The sequence below is a fragment of the Ranitomeya imitator genome, chromosome 4 (assembly GCF_032444005.1).
Source record: "Ranitomeya imitator isolate aRanImi1 chromosome 4, aRanImi1.pri, whole genome shotgun sequence".
In the NCBI taxonomy this organism is placed as follows: Eukaryota; Metazoa; Chordata; class Amphibia; order Anura; family Dendrobatidae; genus Ranitomeya; species Ranitomeya imitator.
The window spans coordinates 177,035,936-177,057,070 of record NC_091285.1 but is presented as its reverse complement, the minus strand read 5'-3'; the positions used below and the strand labels follow the sequence as shown (position 1 = coordinate 177,057,070).

The window sequence follows — 21,135 nt, the reverse complement described above, 5'->3', positions numbered from 1 at the left end:
GTAGACTGCCTGGCACAGCCATGTACTTGGCTTTTTCTGGCAGTCCTGCAGAGAATGAATGGAGTGGAGGTACACATGCTTGACTCATAAGTCAGGGCCCCATTTTTGTGATTTGCGTTTGTCCCAGTGATCTTGAAGATCTCAATCCTACAGATAAGGGATAACATCAAAACTTGGCTCAAACCTCTAAAAAGAGATGGATTGATATAAAAAACCTTGACCATTTTAACCAAAAAGGTTTCTGTACAGCAAACCGTGCAAGTTTATTAAGGGTACCGTCACACAACGATATCGTTAACGATATTGTTGCTTTTTGTGACGTAGCAACGATATCGTTAACTAAATCGTTGTGTGACAGCGACCAACGATCAGGCCCCTGCTGGGAGATCGTTGGGGAAAGTCCAGCACTTTATTTTGTCGCTGGATCTCCCGCTGACATCGCTGAATCGGCGTGTGTGACGCCGATTCAGTGATGTCGTCACTGGTAACCAGGGTAAACATCGGGTTACTAAGCGCAGGGCCGCGCTTAGTAACCCGATGTTTACCCTGGTTACTGTTGTAAATGTAAAAAAACAAACACTACATACTTACCTTCCGGTGTCTGGTCAGGTCCCTCGCCTTCAGCTTCCCGCACTGACTGGTGAGCGCCGGCCGGCCGTAAAGCAGAGCACAGCGGTGACGTCACCGCTGTACTTTACGGCTGGCGCTCAGTCAGTGCTGGAAGCTGAAGGCGAGGGACCTGACCAGACACCGGGAATGTAAGTATGTAGTGTTTGTTTTTTTACATTTACAACGGTAACCAGGGTAAATATTGGGTTACTAAGCGCGGCCCTGCGCTTAGTAACCTGATGTTTACCCTGGTTACCGGCATCGTTGGTCGCTGGAGAGCGGTCTGTGTGACAGCTCTCCAGCGACCAAACAGCGACGCTGCAGCGATCGACATCGTTGTCGGTATCGCTGCAGCGTCGCTTATTGTGACGGTACCTTAAGTCCTGTGATCACAGCAGCAAAGGCACCAATTTAAAGGGAACCTGTCACCCTTTATTGTCATATATCAACTAAAAGTATCATGCGCACTTATGTCTTCTGCTGTCCCCTCAGTAGGGCAAAGCACAGAGCTGCGATCTCACCCGGCAATGTGGGTGGCGCAGATATTGTCAGTGACCATTGTCCATTAAAAGAATATCAGATTGGTTTTCCGATCCATGACTTTCTTTTTTTCTTCCTTTTTGCAGGCCGGGGCACCCTCGGGACAGTTTCCAGCAGGAAGTTCATCGACAAATCCTTTCTTATAGCCTTAGACTCACACAGGAGCTTACCAGGCATCACCGTACATGTACTGCCTCTTGCACTGTTTGTCTTGTTTGACCAGCGTAAGCTTTAAACACAGGGAGTTCTTTCAGAGCCGCAACTATAGTTTTTTTTTTTTTTTTTTTTGTATTTAAACAAAAAAAAAAAAAACGAAGAAAAACAAGGTAATATGTGCAATTGGGAAGCCTTTTCTTTATCATTCGATCCTTTGACTGCCTAGAAGTGTTTGGCAGCCAATGGGCTAATTGAGGGCATATCATGTATATTAAATTTGGTAAGTTATTGCAGATCCCATATTCATTAAGCTGCAGTACTGTATGTATATATATATATATATATTTTTTTTTTTCTTAGGGACTAGATAATTATTCATATCAGTATTTCTAACTCCTAACACTTTATGCTATGTGGAAGAGCAAAGTGGGTCTGCGAGTCCACCGTGTAACTGAAAAAGAATTCAATAATTTTAGCAATTTGGCTTAAAGGGATGTGGGAGTTCAATGTTCGATGAAAACGTATCAATTTTATTCACTGAAAAAAAATGGAAACAATCCCACAAACATTTATTTTTTCCCAATAAAGCTATTCATTTCTATACGCCTAAAAATCTCCATACTGAGGATTCATTTCTGCCTAATAAAGCTAATGATGTTTTGCTACACTTTGCAGGTGAAAAAATATTAAAATATTAGAAAAATGTTGGATGTGTGATACATTTTTTTTTTTGGTACCATATGATTAACAGTGCTCCTTCAAGTTACAGTACTAAAGGGGCTGTAAATTACCTTAAGGGTCTCATACACATGAGATGTCAATCGAGCGATGAATGGTCGTTTATACGAGACGTCATTTACAGAATCGCACCATACACGTCCAATTACATTGCACAAATATTTAAGGCCACGTTCGCACGTTCAGTATTTGGTCAGTATTTACATCAGTATTTGTAAGCCAAAACAAGGAGAGCAACAGTCAGAGGAAAAGTATAATAGAAACATACGCACCACTTCTGTATTTATCACCCACTCCTGGTTTTGGCTTACAAATACTGACAGAAAATAATAACAAAATACTGATCACTGTAGACGTTCAATATTCTAAACTTAATACACCCAAAGGCCGAACTACAAATACCAGTTCGTTTTTTTTCCAAATGATCAGCACATCCACTATTGCCCGTGGCAAAATGTGTTATGTAGGGGCAAATTTTTATCTAAATGTCAGATCAGGTGGGTGAATCTGCCTACACAACCCCTTAATCAATTTCAGGATGACCATTTGTAAGCTTAAAGGGAATCTCAGCGCAGCATAATATTGGGCAAGAAATCCTGATTCCAGCGCTATGCCACTTATTAGGCTGTGTTGTAGTTCTGATAGAATCCCCATTTGATGTAGTGGTGCTAAGTATAACCCCGCCCACACCCCTCCCTGATTGGCAGCTTCATGTGTACACTTAATCAGTGGTGTGGGCGGAGTTAGAGATTAGCTGGACTGCTGGGCATGTGAGATATAGTCCTGTACTGATAATCTCCTGCTGATTAACACTGTATTGAAACTACAGTACACAACCTAATAAGTGACACATCCCTGGAATCAGGCTCTTGTGGCCTATATTATGCTGCTCTCAGATTAAATAGAAAAAAAACTGCTGATAGATTCCCTTTTAGAGGGGTATTCCGTAGTTTTGCAACTTTTGAAAGCCTTTAATGCCACTTTTGTGGCATAAAAGCTTTTGAATCAGCTGCAAAAGTTTTTATTGCAAGGGAATAACCACAGATCGAAAAAGCAAGTAAACTGCGAATTTGCTTATTTTCATGTTGTCTATTTGAAGCAATTTAAGAACTTGAGAACACCCCTTTAATACATTGAAACCATTGCTCTATAGAAAACTAGTAATTGGTTTTAAAGCCACAAAAATGTAACCCAAAATAAAAAAGAAAATGTAAGTAAAAAAGGTAACTAATGGATTTAGCAAGTTCTTACATAAAAAAGGTTAGATATATGTGATGCGTGCTCTAGAAGTCACTTTTTCTGTCGAGGACGAGAGCATCTTCAGGGTCCTGTAGATCACACAGTATACCAAAAAAATAAAATCTAGCCGAACACCCCGGTCCCCATTTGTATTGATGGGCAGGTGAAACGGGTAAAGGGCAGTACCCCAATGTACTGTAGAGAGGCGCTACTCGCAGTAATGCAGGCGATCCACCAGTGAAATACCCATGGTATGCAGAGTCTGTGCCATTATGTATACATGTGATTTCAGGCTACAATGGTTTAGCAAGATTTCTCTTTTTGCCTTTTCCATTAATATTCTGGTTGTAACCTACATTATGTGACAGTGTCATTTACATGTCACACTTTTAGGTCCAGCGTATATTGACTTTGTATGAGAAAGTAAAATTTGCTTTCTTCCTTTTGTTCTACGATCTTCTGCACCGCAGTAACAAAAGTGGAGGCCACAATTTTCCTGGAAGATTACAAGACGGCACATTCCACCAACAGCAATTTGTGACATTAGTAATGCCTATTGCGCACAGACGTGTGCATTCTCCTGTACAGCAAGGCACGATATAGACATAGCAATGTCAATGATGGCGGCATAGGACAGGGGTCAGGGCTGTGAAGTCAGCAAGAAAAGGAATCGGTGACTTTATTTTTCCACAGTCTGATTTGTGTTCTACCCGAGTTAACAATAATTAACAAATTTACTGTAGTAAAACGATCACTAATCTATATTATATTTTACAGGTATCAAGAGAAACCTGCAAATTGATATAAAAAATATATCAACATTTCTAAAAATGTTAATTAATATTAATGGATACAGCTTTTTTTTTTTGTTTTTTGTTTTTTTGTTTTCTAGTTCTGCTGACTCTGACTCCACAGCCCTGACTTTAAAGAAAAAAAACAAACTGCAATATGGCACAAAAAGTGTAACGTACTGGGATAAGCTGTTATCTGAGCATACACCGGTGCTAACTCGGGGTCTTTGGGGTGCACGAATAATATGTTCGAGTGTCTGCGGCTGCATTTCTTGCAGCTGTTGAATCGGCAATCTGCATGTGTTGTGGCTGTTGAACAGCTGTGGGGACTCCATCATATTTTTTGAGCATACCGAAGACACTCTATTAGCACCCGAGCATGCTCAGATAACACTTTATCCAAGCACATTCGCTCATCACTAATCTTTAGCACAAAAATCTTTATCATCTCCTCATTCTCCACCAAACAATTTAGGCCCCAGTTTCTCCATTTTTGTCTCTGTACAGTAACACCCCTGTAATCCGTGATGTGCGTGTTCTGTCCCAGGGCACAGTCACCGCCTGATGCTCCTGATCATGAGATTCCGCAGTCCTTCAAGTCCATTAAAAATTAGTCTCCGCTTTCATTTCTTGACCCGGGGTATTTTCCTTCTTTTTGTGATATGATATTAAAATGTACAAACTCCTGATGAGGAATATTCCCGCAATGACTGCAAAGTAACTTCCATACACCAGAAACTGAAGAAGGAAACAAAATAATGAGTGATGTGAGCTCCTAGGTGCATTCGGGAACTTTATAATTCAAAGATCAAAGGACTATAGACATTACAGGTCAGATGCTCTATTGGAATTTTAATATTAATGACTGATTAAAGAGGTAGTTTGAAATAGAAATCAATTTTCATCCTATATGTTTATTCAATTCAAAAATAGTTTAGATTATGGCATTCAGTAAAGTATCAGAGTGGTGCTGGTCTCTGCACACCTGGCATTGTGAAAGCACACAGTGACAGTGCACTCTGTTGCCGGTTCTTTACTGCTGATCTGAGCTGGCTGGAGAGTGCACTGTCATTGTGCACATGGGACCAGCCCTTGAAACGAGCATCACTGATGGCGCTTTGTTTCTGGGAGGAGGCAGGGGCTGTGTCAGCTTCATTTGAGTATCCCAGCATGCATTGGGGTTCTCAAATGAAGCATCATCAAAAAGGAAGCGGGGGGAAAAATGATAAGCAGATAGTGTAGATTGGGACTTGAATGGCACAAAGCTGCAATAACCCAGTACATACTAAGGTACCGTTACACTAAACGATTTACCAACGATCACGACCAGCGATACGACCTGGCCGTGATTGTTGGTAAGTCGTTGTGTGGTCGCTGGAGAGCTGTCACACAGACAGCTCTCCAGCGACCAACGATGCCGAAGTCCCCTGGTAACCAGGGTAAACATCGGGTTACTAAGCGCAGGGCCGCGCTTAGTAACCTGATGTTTACCCTGGTTACCAGTGTAAATGTAAAAAAAACACTACATACTTACATTCCGGTGTCTGTCACGTCCCCCGGTGTCAGCTTCCCGCACTCAGTGTCAGCGCCAGCCGGCCGTAAAGCAGAGCGGTGACGTCACCGCTGTGCTTTACGGCCGGCGCTCACAGTCAGTGCGGGAAGCTGAAGGCGAGGGACGTGACAGACACCGGAATGTGAGCATGTACTTTTTTTGTTTTTACTTTTACAATGGTAACCAGGGTAAATATCGGGATACTAAGCGTGGCCCTGCACTTAGTAACCCGATATTTACCCTGGTTACCAGTGAACACATCGCTGGATCGGCGTCACACACGCCGATTCAGCGATGACAGCGGGTGATCAGCGACCAAAAAAAAGGTCCTGATCATTCCCCAGCGACCAACGATCTCCCAGCAGGGGCCTGATCGTTGGTCGCTGTCACACAGAACAATTTTGTTAACGATATCGTTGCTACGTCACAAAAAGCAACGATATAGTTAACGATATCGTTATGTGTGACGGCACCTTTAATGTATCACATGCTGAAAATTTGGAGCAGTGTACACAATGAAGGTTGATCACACACATTTATGTGTCACTGTGAAAATAAGACCTGGTAAGAACCTGGGTGATGATGTCCAGTCCTAGGCCTCTACCGTCCACTACAATTATTGTAATTATGGTCTGAAGCGCAAGTGCAACAAATGTGTTCATTCCAAACATCAGGGCGTAGCGCTCCATACTCAGGTTTACAGCAATCTGGAATCTGAAAGTCAACACATTCAGGTTACGTAAATCTCACTTCTGGTTTTTGGGTTTCCCGTGAATCACTGAAAAGTAGTCAGAAACAGCACATGGTTAATCAGGGAAACTGTTCTGATATATTAGTATATAAACGTCCTGCAGTCGGCACATGTAGTGTCATCAGAATAACACCCACTTTGCTTCAGATGCTCATCACTAGGGTTGAGCGACCTTGACTTTTTTAGGGTCGAGTCGGGTTTCGCGAAACCCGACTATCTGAAAAGTCGAGTCGAGTGAAATCGGGCGACTGTGGCGAAAAGTCGAGGATCGACCGAAACACGAAACACTATGCAAAGTCAATGGGATTTTTTTTTCTCTCTCTCTCTCTCTCTCAACTGAAAAGCTAGTGTTACACATTGCAAATCGCTACAGCGCAAAAGCGACAACATAGCGATATGCGTCCACGCCCCTAAGACCTATGTCATCACTCTGCCCACGCTCCTTCATTGGCTGAAAAAATGGCGCCAAGCGCGTCATACGAAACGCGACTTTGGCGCGAAAGTCGCGTACCGCATGGCCGACCCCACACAGGGATCGGAAGGGTTTCATGAAACCCGACTTTGCCAAAAGTCGGCGACTTTTGAAAATGAACGATCTGTTTCGCTCAACCCTACTCATCACCATTGCAGTCACTACTGGGCCTTTTACCAAGCAAATGTCTCCACCTAGTGGAACGAAAGATGTACTGTTCCCTGCGTCGCTATAGAGCTTTCCATATAAATATTTAGTGACTCTGACTCTGTGATGTGTGAACTAGAAACAGAATACAATAAGCAGGACCCAGATTCCACATCTCGTGGATGCATCCCAGAAACAGCTCTCAAAACGTCACAGCATTCAGTGCAGTATGCACACCTTATACGGACCCTTCAATGTGTATTAAAACTAACTGAAATAATAATTTAAAGAAACTTTTCATAATAAACTAAAGTATGTGTATTTTCACCTTTTTTTTTTTTTTTTTTTTTTTTTTTTTAACATCCCTTCCACATCACAGCATAAAGAGATGAATTTCTGCTCTTCAATAGTTTTTTTTTTTGTGTGCTATATTAAAAAAAAAATCATGGAGGTCAATAAGCCAAAGTACTGAGCAGCTCTGGGGTGAACGCATTTTTCTGTGTCCCTCAATCTGTTTCCTGACTCCTCTCATTGAGTATAATGGGTGCATCGTGACACCTCATGGCATTGTGAGATGGATCTGAGCAGTTTTTTGTGGGATAATAAGATCAAGAGTAGAGAGGAGCGAATTTGATCGGGTCAAGGTTTATTTGGCAAGCTATAGCGCTTACCGAATAAGCTGCAGCGGGAACCCGGATACCTGGCGCGTGCCGGCTGATCGTGTCATGGCTGTGTGACAGTCACAGCACATGTATGGAGAACCTGTGTGTTGGGCGCGCTGCATGAATATATTGTGCCTGTCACACAGCCATGACACATGCAGCTGCGGAGCCGAACACCTGATTAGCAGGAGCGCTCCAGGTATCCGGGTTCTCGCTGCAGCTTATTCGGTAAGTGCAATAGCTTGTGGAATAAACCCTGACCAGATCAAATTCGCTCATCTCTAGTCAAGAGGTAAAGGGTGGAGGAGAAGTGTCAAAAGTGGGGAAGGGCGCGCATTTTTCTAAGGGCTTCTCACTTGCATGAAATACGGCTGAGTCTCGCAGGTTAAAACCCGGCTCAGACACCGGCACTCCGGAGCGGAGCGTGCGGCCGCACATTAATACATGGAGCCGCACGCTCCGCTCCCAAGTGCCGGCGTCCGAGCTGGGTTTTAACCTGCGAGACTCGGCCGTACTTCACGCAAGTGAGAAGGAGCCCTAAGTTGTACTATTGATTTATGCAAAGTTTGTGGAAAATATCCATTGAATGAACTAATGAATGGGAGATGGATTTAGTGACAATAGTCAGGAAGATTAGACTTTTACATTCAAGGTAAATTTTTCCTGACAAAAGGCCCACTGTAAAAAAAAAAAATCTATTTAATCAGGTTTTGGCAGAAAAAAATGCTGTAAAGCCTGATACCTTTTGTGTTTTTTGGCGCAGATTTTCAGCGTTTTATCACCACCCATTTCTTTCAGTGGGTGAAAAATGCTGAAAGAGACATGCTCTATTATGCAAAAAATCATGCAAAACACAGAATGCTGATGACAAAAAAAACAAACACAATGTTTGTGCATGAGATTTCTGATATCTCTTACTTTGCTGGTGTAAAAGGCAGCTGAAATTTTGCGCTAAAACAGTGTGAAGAGAGCCTTAAGGTACCGTCACACTAAGCGACGCTGCAGCGATACCGACAACAATCCTGATCGCTGCAGCGTCGCTGTTTGGTCGCTGGAGAGCTGTCACACAGACCGCTCTCCAGCGACCAACGATCCTGAAGTCCCCGGGTAACCAGGGTAAACATCGGGTAACTAAGCGCAGGGCCGCGCTTAGTAACCCGATATTTACCCTGGTTACCATCCTAAAAGTAAAAAAACAAAGCTACATACTTACCTAACGCTGTCTGTCCTCGGCGCTCTGCTTCTCTGGTCTGGCTGTGAGCGCTGGTCAGCCGGAAAGCAGAGAGGTGACGTCACCGCTCTGCTTTCCGGCCGCTGTGCTCACAGCCAGACCAGAGAAGCAGAGCGCCGAGGACAGACAGCGGTAGGGAAGTATGTAGCGGTTGTTTTTTTTACTTTAACGATGGTAACCAGGGTAAACATCGGGTTACTAAGCGCGGCCCTGCGCCAAGGCAAACAGCTGCCAAGGCAAACAGGATCATGGGGTGCATTAAAAGAGGTCTGGATACACATGATGAGAGCATTATACTGCCTCTGTACAAATCCCTAGTTAGACCGCACATGGAGTACTGTGTCCAGTTTTGGGCACCGGTGCTCAGGAAGGATATAATGGAACTAGAGAGAGTACAAAGGAGGGCAACAAAATTAATAAAGGGGATGGGAGAACTACAATACCCAGATAGATTAGCGAAATTAGGATTAGTTAGTCTAGAAAAAAGACGACTGAGGGGCGATCTAATAACCATGTATAAGTATATAAGGGGACAATACAAATATCTCGCTGAGGATCTGTTTATACCAAGGAAGGTGACGGGCACAAGGGGGCATTCTTTGCGTCTGGAGGAGAGAAGGTTTTTCCACCAACATAGAAGAGGATTCTTTACTGTTAGGGCAGTGAGAATCTGGAATTGCTTGCCTGAGGAGGTGGTGATGGCGAACTCAGTCGAGGGGTTCAAGAGAGGCCTGGATGTCTTCCTGGAGCAGAACAATATTGTATCATACAATTATTAGGTTCTGTAGAAGGACGTAGATCTGGATATTTATTATGATGGAATATAGGCTGAACTGGATGGACAAATGTCTTTTTTCGGCCTTACTAACTATGTTACAATGGTAACCAGGGTAAACATCGGGTTACTAAGCGCAGCCCTGCGCTTAGTAACCCGATGTTTACCCTGGTTACCCAGGGACTTCGGCATCGTTGGTCGCTGGAGAGCGGTCTGTGTGACAGCTCTCCAGCGACCAAACAGCGACGCTGCAGCGATCGGCATCGTTGTCTATATCGCTGCAGCGTCGCTAAATGTGACGGTACCTTTAGGCTTTATTTTTTTAAGACCTGCCTAGAATATGCAACTTTCATTTATGGCAATGTCCCACTTCAAGCCAAAAAATTGATCAGAGCCCTTTTACCATCATTTTTTAGATTCGGCATAGGTACAAAAAGTGTTTTAAACGGGGTAAAAATGCTAGATTTGGTTCATGCATTTATAACAAGGAAATGTCACAAATTGAGCAAATTTTGGACTCAAAAGCGACGATAAATGACCTTACTCTTCGGTATGCAGGCAAATCCTGACAAGTGCCAAAAAGACACGCCGACATACGTCTGAGTAATAAGACACATATACATGTTTCTCAAATGTGCGGTGTTGTGTCTGCCGTGTCTAGTATAGCTTAATCAGGCTGCTGATATGGCAGTGTGGTGCAGCTGGGGTATTGTAGGCTGTAGCCTTTTCCGAAGAATTTAATTATTATTTTTTTAATCTTAGGCTATGTGCACACATAGAATGGTCCTCTGCGGATTTTTCCGCAGCGGATTTCATAAATCCGCAGGGCAAAAACACTGCGTTTTTCCTGCGGATTTACCACAATTTTTGTGCGGATTCCACTGCGGTTTTACACCTGCGGTTTTCTATTATGGAGCAGTTGTAATACAGCTGCAGATTATGCACAAAGAATTGACATGCTGCGGAATGTAAACCGCTGCGTTTTCGGTTTCCCATAGGTTTACATTGTACTGTAAACTCATGGGAAACCGCTGCAGATTCACAGCAAAATCCGCATCGTGTGCACGGAGCCTTAAGCTTTGGATTTACGAAAGAGTACAAATGGTTTGGTTAGTATCAGGGCTGTGGAGTCAGTCGGAGCCCATTTTCATTATGTATACCCCTCCTCACATGTAAAGCGCCATGGAACAAATGGCGCTATAACAATAAATAATAATAATAATTTTGGTGGAGTCGGAGGTTTGGCTTACCAACTCCACAGCCCTAGTTAGTACAGGGAAACATGGGAGAAATCTAGGAGCTGGTTGTGAGGACCAGAGGTCTTATGAGGATTGGAGATTAAATGTGGAGATGTATGGAGGAGACAGGCTATGGACGGCTTTGCACGTCATTGTTCATGACTTTGAATGTTCTGGGCAGTCGGCAGTAGAGGTGTCGGTACATAGGAGCTGATCGGACTAAATTTGAATTTGCCCAATTGTGCAGATTTAATAAGAAATTTGAGCAAAGTTATTCTCTACAAATTGAATGTTCCTTATATGTAGGTTGTAAAAAAAAAAAAAGATTATGCTTACCTCACTGCTAATCTGTTCCTCAATCCGGCGGCCTGCTGACCCATATTCAGAGGCCCTTCTTTTCCCCTTTGGTTGTCGCCTTCATTCTCTACGACAGCTTCACTCCTTGATGAGTCTTTCAGGTCAACAGGGCCTTGACGTTCACTGCACGCCATGCCGTCACAACATATATCATCACATGAGGTGCATTATCTGAGGGATGGCACAGCGCAGTGGCCTCTGAGGACTAGATAACCTGGAAGACCCATCCTGGAGTGTAGACACCGTAGAGAATGCACGTGACTGCGAAAGCTGGAAAGGCTCTGATGGTCAGGCTGAAGAGTTGGTGGGACAAGTGAGTGGTGATGTATTATTTTTTTTGTTAACTGATAAGCAAAATTGCAAAAAAAAAAAAAGTTTTCTGGAGAATATAAATTTTTATAAGATTTGAGTAGATTTCAATTCCACTAAATTTTCTCCTTTCAAATTGGGGGCCAGTGAAGGGATTGGTGGCAGAGAAGTAACGAGGGGAGATATGCGGGAACTGTGAATTAGAAAAATCTATATATATAATTGTCTAAGGGTACTTCCGTCTCTGTCGGCAACATCCGTAATGGAAATCCCGCGTCGCTGATTGGTCTCACCAGCTGCCTGTCATGGCTGCCGCGACCGTCACAGTCCGATTAGTCCCTCCCCTACTCCCCTGCATTCAGTGCCCGGCGTCCGCTCCGTAATCCCCTCCAGTCACCGCTCACACAGGGTTAATGCCAGCGGTAACGGCCCGCGGTGTAACGCACTCCATTATCGCTGCTATTAACCCTGTGTGTCCCCAACTTTTTTACTATTGATGCTGCCTGTGCAGCATCAATAGTAAAAAGATGTAATGTTAAAAATAATTAAAAAACAAAAAACCTGATATTCTCACCTTCCGTCGTACGATGATGCGCTCGCGCCGGCCGCCATCTTCTATTCCCAGAGATGCATTGCAAAATTACCCAGAAGACTTAGCGGTCTCACGAGACCGCTAAGTCATCTGGGTAATTTTGCAATGCATCCTGGGAACGGAAGATGGCGGCAGCCGCACGCACATCGCCGGAGTTTCGCTGGATCCCAGGGGGTAAGTATATAACTATTTTTTATTTTAATTATTTTTTTTAACAGGGATATGGTGCCCACACTGCTATATACTACATGGGCTGTGTTATATACCGCGTGGCTGCTATATACTATATGGGCAGTGTTATATACTCCGTGGGCTGTGTTCTATACTGCGTGCCCTGTGTTATATGTTACGTGGGCTGTGTTATATACTGCGTCGCCTGTGTTATATACTGCGTGGCTGCTAAATACTGCGTGGGCTGTGTGATATACTGCGTGGGCTGTGCTATATACTACGTGCCCTGTGTTATATACTGCGTGGCCTGTTATATACTACGTCGCCTGTGTTATATACTGCGTGGCTGCTATATACTGCGTGGGTTGTGTTATGTAGTATGTGGGCTGTGTTATATACTGTTTGGGCTGTGTTATATACTGCGTGGCCTGTATTAACGCATCGGGTATTCTACAATATGTATGTATGTATATAGCAGCCACATAGTATAAAGCACAGGCCACGTAGTATTTGCTATATACTACGTGGCCTCTGCTATATACTATGTGGCTGCTATATACATACATACATCAATATTCTAGAATGCCCGATGCGTTAGAATCGGGACACCATCTAGTAGTGTTATATGGGAGCAGATGGTGATCTATGTGGAGATGATAAAGACACGCACTAATATTTTTGTTGACTCAAAATTGAGGACAGCAGATTATTGAAATGCTTTTAGTTGGTAAATGCTTGGATGTGTGGTTTGAAATACGGGGCAGAGTGATAGATCGGTCTGGTGGGGGACGTTGAAGGAGATGGTGGAAAGGAGATTTAGAAATTCAGTTGTCTCCACTTGTGGTAAAGGTACACTGCGGTCACAGTGTGAGGAGACCCCATTAGACCGCATTCAGACCTCTGGGAAACACTGTCCCAGTATTGACCACTATGTACCGATTGACTCCGGGTTTCCCGACCTGAATTTGACCGCCTCACAGGCCTGTAAAAGGCTGTTTGAATTTGGGGCAGGAGTTTGTTCATCACTGTCTGTACATGGACATATAAGTTCAATCTTAGGTCTAGTAGTTAGAGGGGTTATCCAGGCATCTAACATTGACCAAATAGTGTATGGAGTTGTGCTGTTCAGCTCCATTTACATGGGGCTGCTGCTGGAGCTAATAACAGCTGATCGATGGGTGTTGGGCATCGGATCCCCACTGATTTGATATTTATTTCCTAGCCTTAGAGTAAACCGTTTCCAGCATAGATTAATGTAGAAAGTTTACTTACGTGGCGACAGTGATGAGAAGCATGTACGAGGATTTGAAGATCAGGTAGCCGGCGTAGCACATCCAGATATTAATACTATAGTCCATGAGAAATAGGCTGCCAGCACTAACAGCTGAGAAGATGGCGAGGGCCAATTCTCCACTTAACTCCCAATTCACTTTTACATATCCAACCGAGAAAGAGGTGAGAGCACCTGATGGGAGACAATGTAATCTTCGTTAATCAGACATAATACAAGAGCACAATTGGCTGTGTCCTGACTAACCCCCATTATTTACCCATGGTTGCCAAACAATGTCCTATTGTAGACCACTTCTCACTAATTAGGCTAGTTTCACACTAGCGTTTTGAGGAGCTGCGCACTTCCTCCGTGAAGCCCCACCCTCGGCTGCTAGCTCCGCCTACTTCTGCATGCGGCCGGCATGCGGCCTGCGTACCTATCTTTAACATTAGGTCTGCAGGTCGTGCCGCTGTATACGGATGTTTCCGCATGCGTCGTTTTGACGATGCGGAGAAAAAAAATTGCTACAAGCTGCTTTCTACGCTGGTCGCTGCATCGTCAAAACGACGCATGCGGAAGCATCCGCATACAGCGGCACGACCTGCGTACCTAATGTTAAAGATAGGTACTCTGGTCGCATGCTGGCTGCATGCAGAAGTAGGCGGAGCTAGCGGCGGAGGTGTGGCCGAGGGCACGGGGCTTCACGGAGGAAGTCTGCAGCCCTCCGCAACGCTAATGTGAAACCGGCCTTAGTCTTAGTTGTGTGGCTGAAGTCACTGTAGCACCAAAGAGCCCTGTGGAATTTCTACAACATAAAGAACATAGAACTTTTTGCTACACTGTTTTCACAGGTTCCAGTTAGAAGTTAAAATGCATATACCCAACTCACAACAAGACTATTTGGCTTTCAGGTGAAATTTCAAGATGACCCTAAAATGCCTCTAACCTTTTCAGGTGAACTTAATGTGACCTTTCCTAAACTCTTGAATGCACATGTCCAACCGTTCAATGTTTCGTCTTTTACATTTTAAAAACCACAAAAAGGAAAATGGGCCGATGCAAAAGTTTGAGCACTCTGCCTAGTAGCACCCCTTTTTGCAAGTATCACAGCTTCTGGATACTTTTTACAGTCAACCAACAGTCTTTCAATTCTTGTTTGAGGGATTTTCATCCATTCTTCCTTGGAACATTCTTCCAGTTCTGTGAGATTCCTGGGTTTCCTTGCATGTACTGCTATTTTGAGGTCTAGTCACAGATTTTCAATGATGATCAGATCAGGGGACTGTGAGGGCATTGTAAAATCTTCAGCTTGCTCCTTTTGAGGTGGTCTATTGAGGATGTTGACTTGTGTTTAGGATCATATCCATTTGCAGAAACCATCCTCTTTTCAACTTCAGCTTTTTTTTAACAGATGGTGTTATGTTTGCATCAAGAATTTGTTGAAATTTCATTGCATCCATTCTTCCCTCTGTGAAATGATGTGGGGATGACAAAGTACAGGTGCTTATTTACAATGATGGCCCAGCCATCTTGAGGGAATGGGGGGCAGATAAGGGCTGGCTGAGGTAGCCACCAGCCAATATTTGCAGTGCTTTAGGGTGCAGTGGAGTTTCATGGAGAATTGTGTTCAGAGAAATAGTGAATGGGCTATATTTAAAAAGACTTTGATTAGGGAATGTGATAGGCCGCCATAGACAGATGTGTTTTTATGGAGTGCCTAAACCTGTAAGTTGTGGTTAAGCCTAATTTCTTGTGATAGAGCATTCCAGAGAATTGATGCAGCTCGGGACAAGTCTTGGAGCCAGGAGTGGGAGGTACTTGAAAGTCGCTTGCAAAGCGTAGAGAACACTAGGCCGGTTTGGGTAGGCCGATAAACAGAAATGAGAGAGGAGATGTAGAGGGGTGCCGCACTGTGGAGAGCCTTGTGGGTGAGAACAAGCAGTTTAAATTGGATCCTATAATGTATGGGCAGCCAGTGCAATGACTGGCACAGAGCGGAAGTACTGATTTGCCTCTAGCAATCCTATGAGCAGCTCTCAGTGAAATTTTGACCTTATCTTGACCTCCACTGTTCCTGGCAACCGCCATGTTTTAATTACATTTTGAACTGAGGAAAGGGCAACTTGAAAACACTTTGCTGTCTTCTTATAGCCTTATCCTGCTTTGTGGGCCTCCACTATTTTTATTTTTGGAGTGCTAGGCAGCTGCTTAAGGTACCGTTACACTAAACGATTTACTAACGATCATGACCAGCGATACGACCTGGCCGTGATTGTTGGTAAGTCGTTGTGTGGTCGCTGGGGAGCTGTCACACAGACAGCTCTCCAGCGACCAACGATGCCAAAGTCCCCTGGTAACCAGGGTAAACATCACCCAGGGTAAACGTCACCGCTGTGCTCTGCTTTACGGCCGGCGCTGACATAGTCAGTGCGGGAACCTGACGGCGCGGGCCGTGACAGACACCGGAATGTGAGTATGTAGTGGGTTTTTTTTTTTTTACATTTACAATGGTAACCAGGGTAAACATCGGGTTACTAAGCGCGGCCCTGCGCTTAGTAACCCGATGTTTACCCTGGTCACAAGTGAACACATCGCTGGATCGGCGTCACACACGCCGATCCAGCGGCAAAATAAAGTTCTGGCCTTCTAGCTCCGACCAGCGATGTCAAAGCAGGATCCTGATCGCTGCTGCGTGTCAAACACAACGAGATCGCTATCCAGGACGCTGCAACGTCACGGATCGCTATCGTTATCGTTCAAAAGTTGCTCAGTGTGAAGGTACCTTTAGAAGAACCGATTGCTGCTGTTTTTTGGCACAAGGTTAGAGGAGGCTGGGCCTTTATAAAGCTGGGAAATTTGCATCACCTGGACTTTCCTAACGATGAAAGTGAACAATATTCGGCTCCCTGGAACTTTTCAACCTTTTCCCATCATATATCATGCTTCAAACATATAGATACCATATCTAAATTTTTGGTGAAGAATCAACAACTAGTGGAACACAATTGTGAAGTTGAACGAAATGTATTGGTTATTTTACATTTTTGTGGAAATTCAAAAACTGACTAGTGGGGCGTGCAATATTATTCGGCCCCTTTAATACTTTGTTGCGCCACCTTTTCCTGCGATTACAGCTGCAAGTCGCTTGGGGAATGTCTCTATCAGTTTTGTACAGCGAAAGACTGACATTCTTGCCCATTCTTCCTTGGCAAACAGCTCAAACTCAGTGAATTTTCATGGAGATCGTTTGTGAACAGCAGTTTTCAGCTCTTTCCACAGGTTCTCAATTGGATTGAGGTCTGGACTTTGTCTTGGCCATTCTAACACCTGGATACGTTTATTTGTGAACCATTCCATTGTAGATTTTTCTTTGTTTGGGATCATTTTCTTGTTGGATGACAAATCACCGTCCTAGTCTCAGGTCTTTTGCAGGCTCCAACAGGTTTTCTTCAAGAATGGTCCTGTATTTGGCTCCATCCATCTTCCATGTCCCTGCTGAAGAAAAGCAGGCCAAACCATGATGCCGCCACCACCATGTTTGACAGTGGGAATGGTGTGTTCAGTTCATCCAGAGTGATCATGGGCCTCTTGGCTGCATTTCTGATCAGTCTTCTCCTTGTTTGAGATGAAAGTTTAGAGGGACGGCTGGGTCTTGGTAGATTTGCAGTGGTATGATACTCCTTCCATTTCAATATGATCACTTGCACAGTGCTCCTTGGGATTTGTAAAGTTTTGGAAATCATTTTGTATCCAAATGCGGCTTTAAACTTCTCCAGAACAGTATCACGGACCTGCCTGTTGTGTTCCTTGGTCTTCATGATGCTCTCTGTGCTTCAAACAGAACCCTGAGGGTATGTTCACACGTTCCTGATTTCCATCCTTTTTTTTTCAGGACTGTTTTTTAAAAAACTGCAGCTCTTGGCAGAATACGCAGGTCCTTTTTTTGGTCCTTTTTTTGTCCTTTTTTGATGCGTTTTTTGATCCTTTTTTTTATGCAGTTTTCTATGCAGAGACTGTGTGTTTCCTAGGAAGCTTTTTAGGGCTAAAATGGCTGAAAATACCCTAACCCTACCCCTAACCCTAACCCTACCCTTAACCCTAACCCTATTCTAACCTTAGTGAAAAAAAAAAAAAAAATTCTTAATTTTTTTATTGTCCCTACCAATGGGGGTGACAAAGGGGGGGGGTGTCATTTACTATTTTTTTATTTTGATCACTGAGATAGGTTATATCTCAGTGATCAAAATGCACTTTGGAGCGAATCTGCCGGCCGGCAGATTCGGCGGGCGCACTGCGCATGCGCCCGCCATTTTGCAAGATGGCGGCGCCCAGGGAGAAGACGGCCGGACGGACACCGGGAGGCCGGGTAAGTATAAGGGGGGGAGATTAGGGCGGGGGGGGGGGGGCATCGGAGCACGGGGGAGGGAATTCGGAGCACGGGGGAGGGGCATCGGAGCATGGGGGGGTGGGATCGGGGCAGCCACACTCCACCCACGCACTTCCGCTCGCTTCCCCGCACTTCCTGCTGCAGCGGTTCTGCACCACGAACCGCAATAAAACCCGCAGATCTATTTTTGATCTGCGGGTTTTACTGCGGGTTTGACCTCACAATGGAGGTCTATGGGTGCAGAACCGCTGCGGCTCCGAAAAAAGAAGTGACATGGTACTTCTTTTTTCCCGCAGCTATTCAGCGCGGCTTTTTTTTGAAATTCAGGATCATGTGCACAGTGGTTCCTGTTTTCCATAGTAACATAGTTAGTAAGGCCGAAAAAAGACATTTGTCCATCCAGTTCAGCCTATATTCCATCATAATAAATACCCAGATCTACGTCCTTCTACAGAACCTAATAATTGTACTGTACCCTGCATGGAAAACAGCTGCGGAACCGCAGCGGCAAAAACGCTGCGGTTCCGCAGTAAAAAAACGCACTGTGTGAACATGGCCTGAAACTATCACAGAGCAGGTGCATTTATACGGAGACTTGATTGCACACAGGTGGATTATATTTATCATCATTAGGCATTTAGGACAACATTGGATTATTTAGAGATCCATAATGAACTTCCGGAGTGAGTTTGCTGCACTGAAAGTAAAGAGGCCGAATAATATTGCACGCCCCACTTCTCAGTTTTTGAATTTCCACAAAAATTTAAAATAACCAATACATTTCATTCAACTTCACAATTGTGTTCCACTTGTTGTTGATTCTTCACCAAAAATTTACATTTGGTATCTTTATGTTTGAAGCATGATATGTGGGAAAAGTTTGAAAAGTTCCAGAGAGCCGAATACTTTCGCAAGGCACTGTAAATCAGGGGTGTCAAACTGCATTCCTCGAGGGCTGCAAACAAGTCAAGTTTTCAGGATTTCCTTGCATTGCACCGGTGATAATTTAATCACCTGCAGAGAATGATTCCAGCACCTTGTGTGCATTACATTATGGACATGAAATTACTTGTGTTGAAGGGCAGCTTCAAATCCCAGAGAGACAGAAGAGTCTGGCAATATAAACTGATGACGACCTTTGACACTATTAATGCAGGAATGAATGTGTCGCACGGATTTATGTCTTTTTACATCAACTATGGAACTTGCCCCTCAGACTATGAGGGGTCATCACAACAGAGACCCTAATCAGAGGACAATAAAACAATCCTTATCTAAGAGCCGGCCCAATATTTATGGACATAACTGTTTATCACTCATGGTAATTCTGCTTCATGTCATCTGTCTTATCCATGTTTTTTTCCCCTTTTTTTTTTTTTCCTATGCTATGTTGTGCATAAATATGTGATTCTTCAGAATTTGTTCTAGTCTTTGCCTGATGAAGAGACCTGTGTAGTCTCGAAAGCTTGCAATTTATTACCACCTTTTCAGTTATCCATTAAAAGGTATCAACCACTGAGGACTCTCAATTCTAAATATTTTTCTATCTACTGGCTAACATGGTACCAAGATATATTTCTTTCCTGTAGCTGTATTTGGTCAGTATTTTACATCAGTATTTGTAAGCCAAAACCAGGAGTGGAAGAAATAGAGGAAAAGTATAATAGAAACATAAGCACCACTTCTGTATTTATCACCCACTCCTGGTTTTGGCTTACAAATACTGATGTAAAATACTGACCAAATACTGATAGTGTGACGGCAGCCTGAGACATATTTTCAGTTGTTTCATAAGTTTTTTGTTGAGTATATAATGAATAGTAATGAAAATACAGAAAAATCTTTAAATGAGAAGGTGTGTCCAAACTTTTGCTCTGTACTGTATATACAGGGCACAGACAAGTTTTGGACCAAGATCAGTTTGGACAATTCAGTGTGAACTGTTATTCCTGAGGTAAGCACAATTCCTAAACTGTGGGAATTTGCTATTTTTGCTGGCAATAGTGATGCTATTGAAACAAAATGAGTCCTGATTTTACATGGAAAGATGGATAATACTAATAATAAGGACCTCAGGGTGTTTTTTGTATTCACTACGGCTACATGGGAAGTCGTAGATTTCTTGCTTGAAGTAATATTTGGACATCTGACATCCAGGGAGCAGTCTTATTTCTTGTTCTCGTCTTTTTGTATGATCTCTGGCAGCCGAGATCCTGGAGAAATAACAGAAGTGTCTCCATTTTGATGAAGAAATTGCTGTTTTTAGAGACCAAAGAACTTCACACCTTGCGTAATCCCAATCTAATCGCAGTATGAACATTAACAAACCAGATGCGTCCAGGGGATGGAGAACTGGAAACCCACTGGGCACATAAATGTAAAGTGTTAAATGACATTTATATGTTAGGTGATAAATGTCTGATCATCAGGACCCCCAGCAATCACTAGTATTGGGGTCCTGAGTTCCTGTTAGTCCACTCTACACAATAACACCGAGGAAGAGTTTCAATAGAGCAGCTGTTGAGCATGTGCCCATCTCTCTATTCAATGTCTATGGGGCTTTCAGAATCTCCTGAGCCATGTACTCATCTATATGTGCTGTGTATCTCTTAATCTGTCACCAGGTTTTTGCAACCCCATCTGAGAGCAGCATGATGTAGGGGCAGAGATCCTGATTCCAACGGTGTCACTTAATGGGTTGCTTGCAGCACATGTGATAAAATCAAAGTTTTATCAGCAGCAGATTATCACTACAGGAGTAGTAAACCTGCTGCCATGATGTTCTCCTTATTCATGAGCTCTTTGTAACCTTGACCCCACCACTGATTGGCAGCTTTCTGCTTATGCACAGTGTACACAGAAAGCTGCCAATCTGTGGTGTGGGCGGGGCTACACAGAGCTCAGCTGGTAAATGTGCAGCAGATAAATAAAAGTGATTTTACCAAAACTGCAGCAAACAGCCCAGTAAGTGACACATTGCTGGAATCAGGGTCTGTGTGCCTACATCATGCTGCTCTCAGATGAAGTTGCGAAAAAACAAGTGACAGATTCCCTTTAAGTCAAGAGACCCACATACCCATTAGATAGCCATCAGCAGAATGACTGTGCGGCTGGCAGCCATTTCTCCAGTCTCTTCCATATACAC

General features: G+C 43.7%; 2 protein-coding genes across 8 annotated transcripts in view; one reads left to right on the top strand and one right to left on the bottom strand.

The window, feature by feature from the left end:
• The window catches only part of LOC138675683 (arf-GAP domain and FG repeat-containing protein 1-like), a 78,726-nt gene extending 76,716 nt beyond the window's left edge, over positions 1-2,010 (top strand). For all 5 annotated transcript variants that reach the window (XM_069764114.1, XM_069764111.1, XM_069764113.1 and 2 more), the window contains one exon: positions 1,236-2,010. In XM_069764114.1, the coding sequence (XP_069620215.1) occupies positions 1,236-1,295 (60 nt within the window). In that variant the 3' untranslated portion in view covers positions 1,296-2,010. The remainder of the gene's footprint in view (positions 1-1,235) is intronic.
• Positions 1,815-21,135, bottom strand: part of LOC138675684 (thiamine transporter 2-like) — a 58,010-nt gene continuing 38,689 nt past the window's right edge. Inside the window, exons 3-5 of one of the 3 annotated variants that reach the window (XM_069764115.1) lie at positions 13,603-13,795; positions 6,198-6,339; positions 1,815-4,811 (exon numbers count right to left, since the gene is read on the bottom strand). In XM_069764115.1, coding sequence (XP_069620216.1) covers positions 4,677-4,811; positions 6,198-6,339; positions 13,603-13,795 — 470 coding nt within the window. In that variant the 3' untranslated portion in view covers positions 1,815-4,676. Of the gene's footprint in view, positions 4,812-6,159; positions 6,340-13,602; positions 13,796-21,135 lie in introns of all 3 variants that reach the window. The other 2 variants (XM_069764116.1, XM_069764118.1) reach the window with 2 other exon arrangements.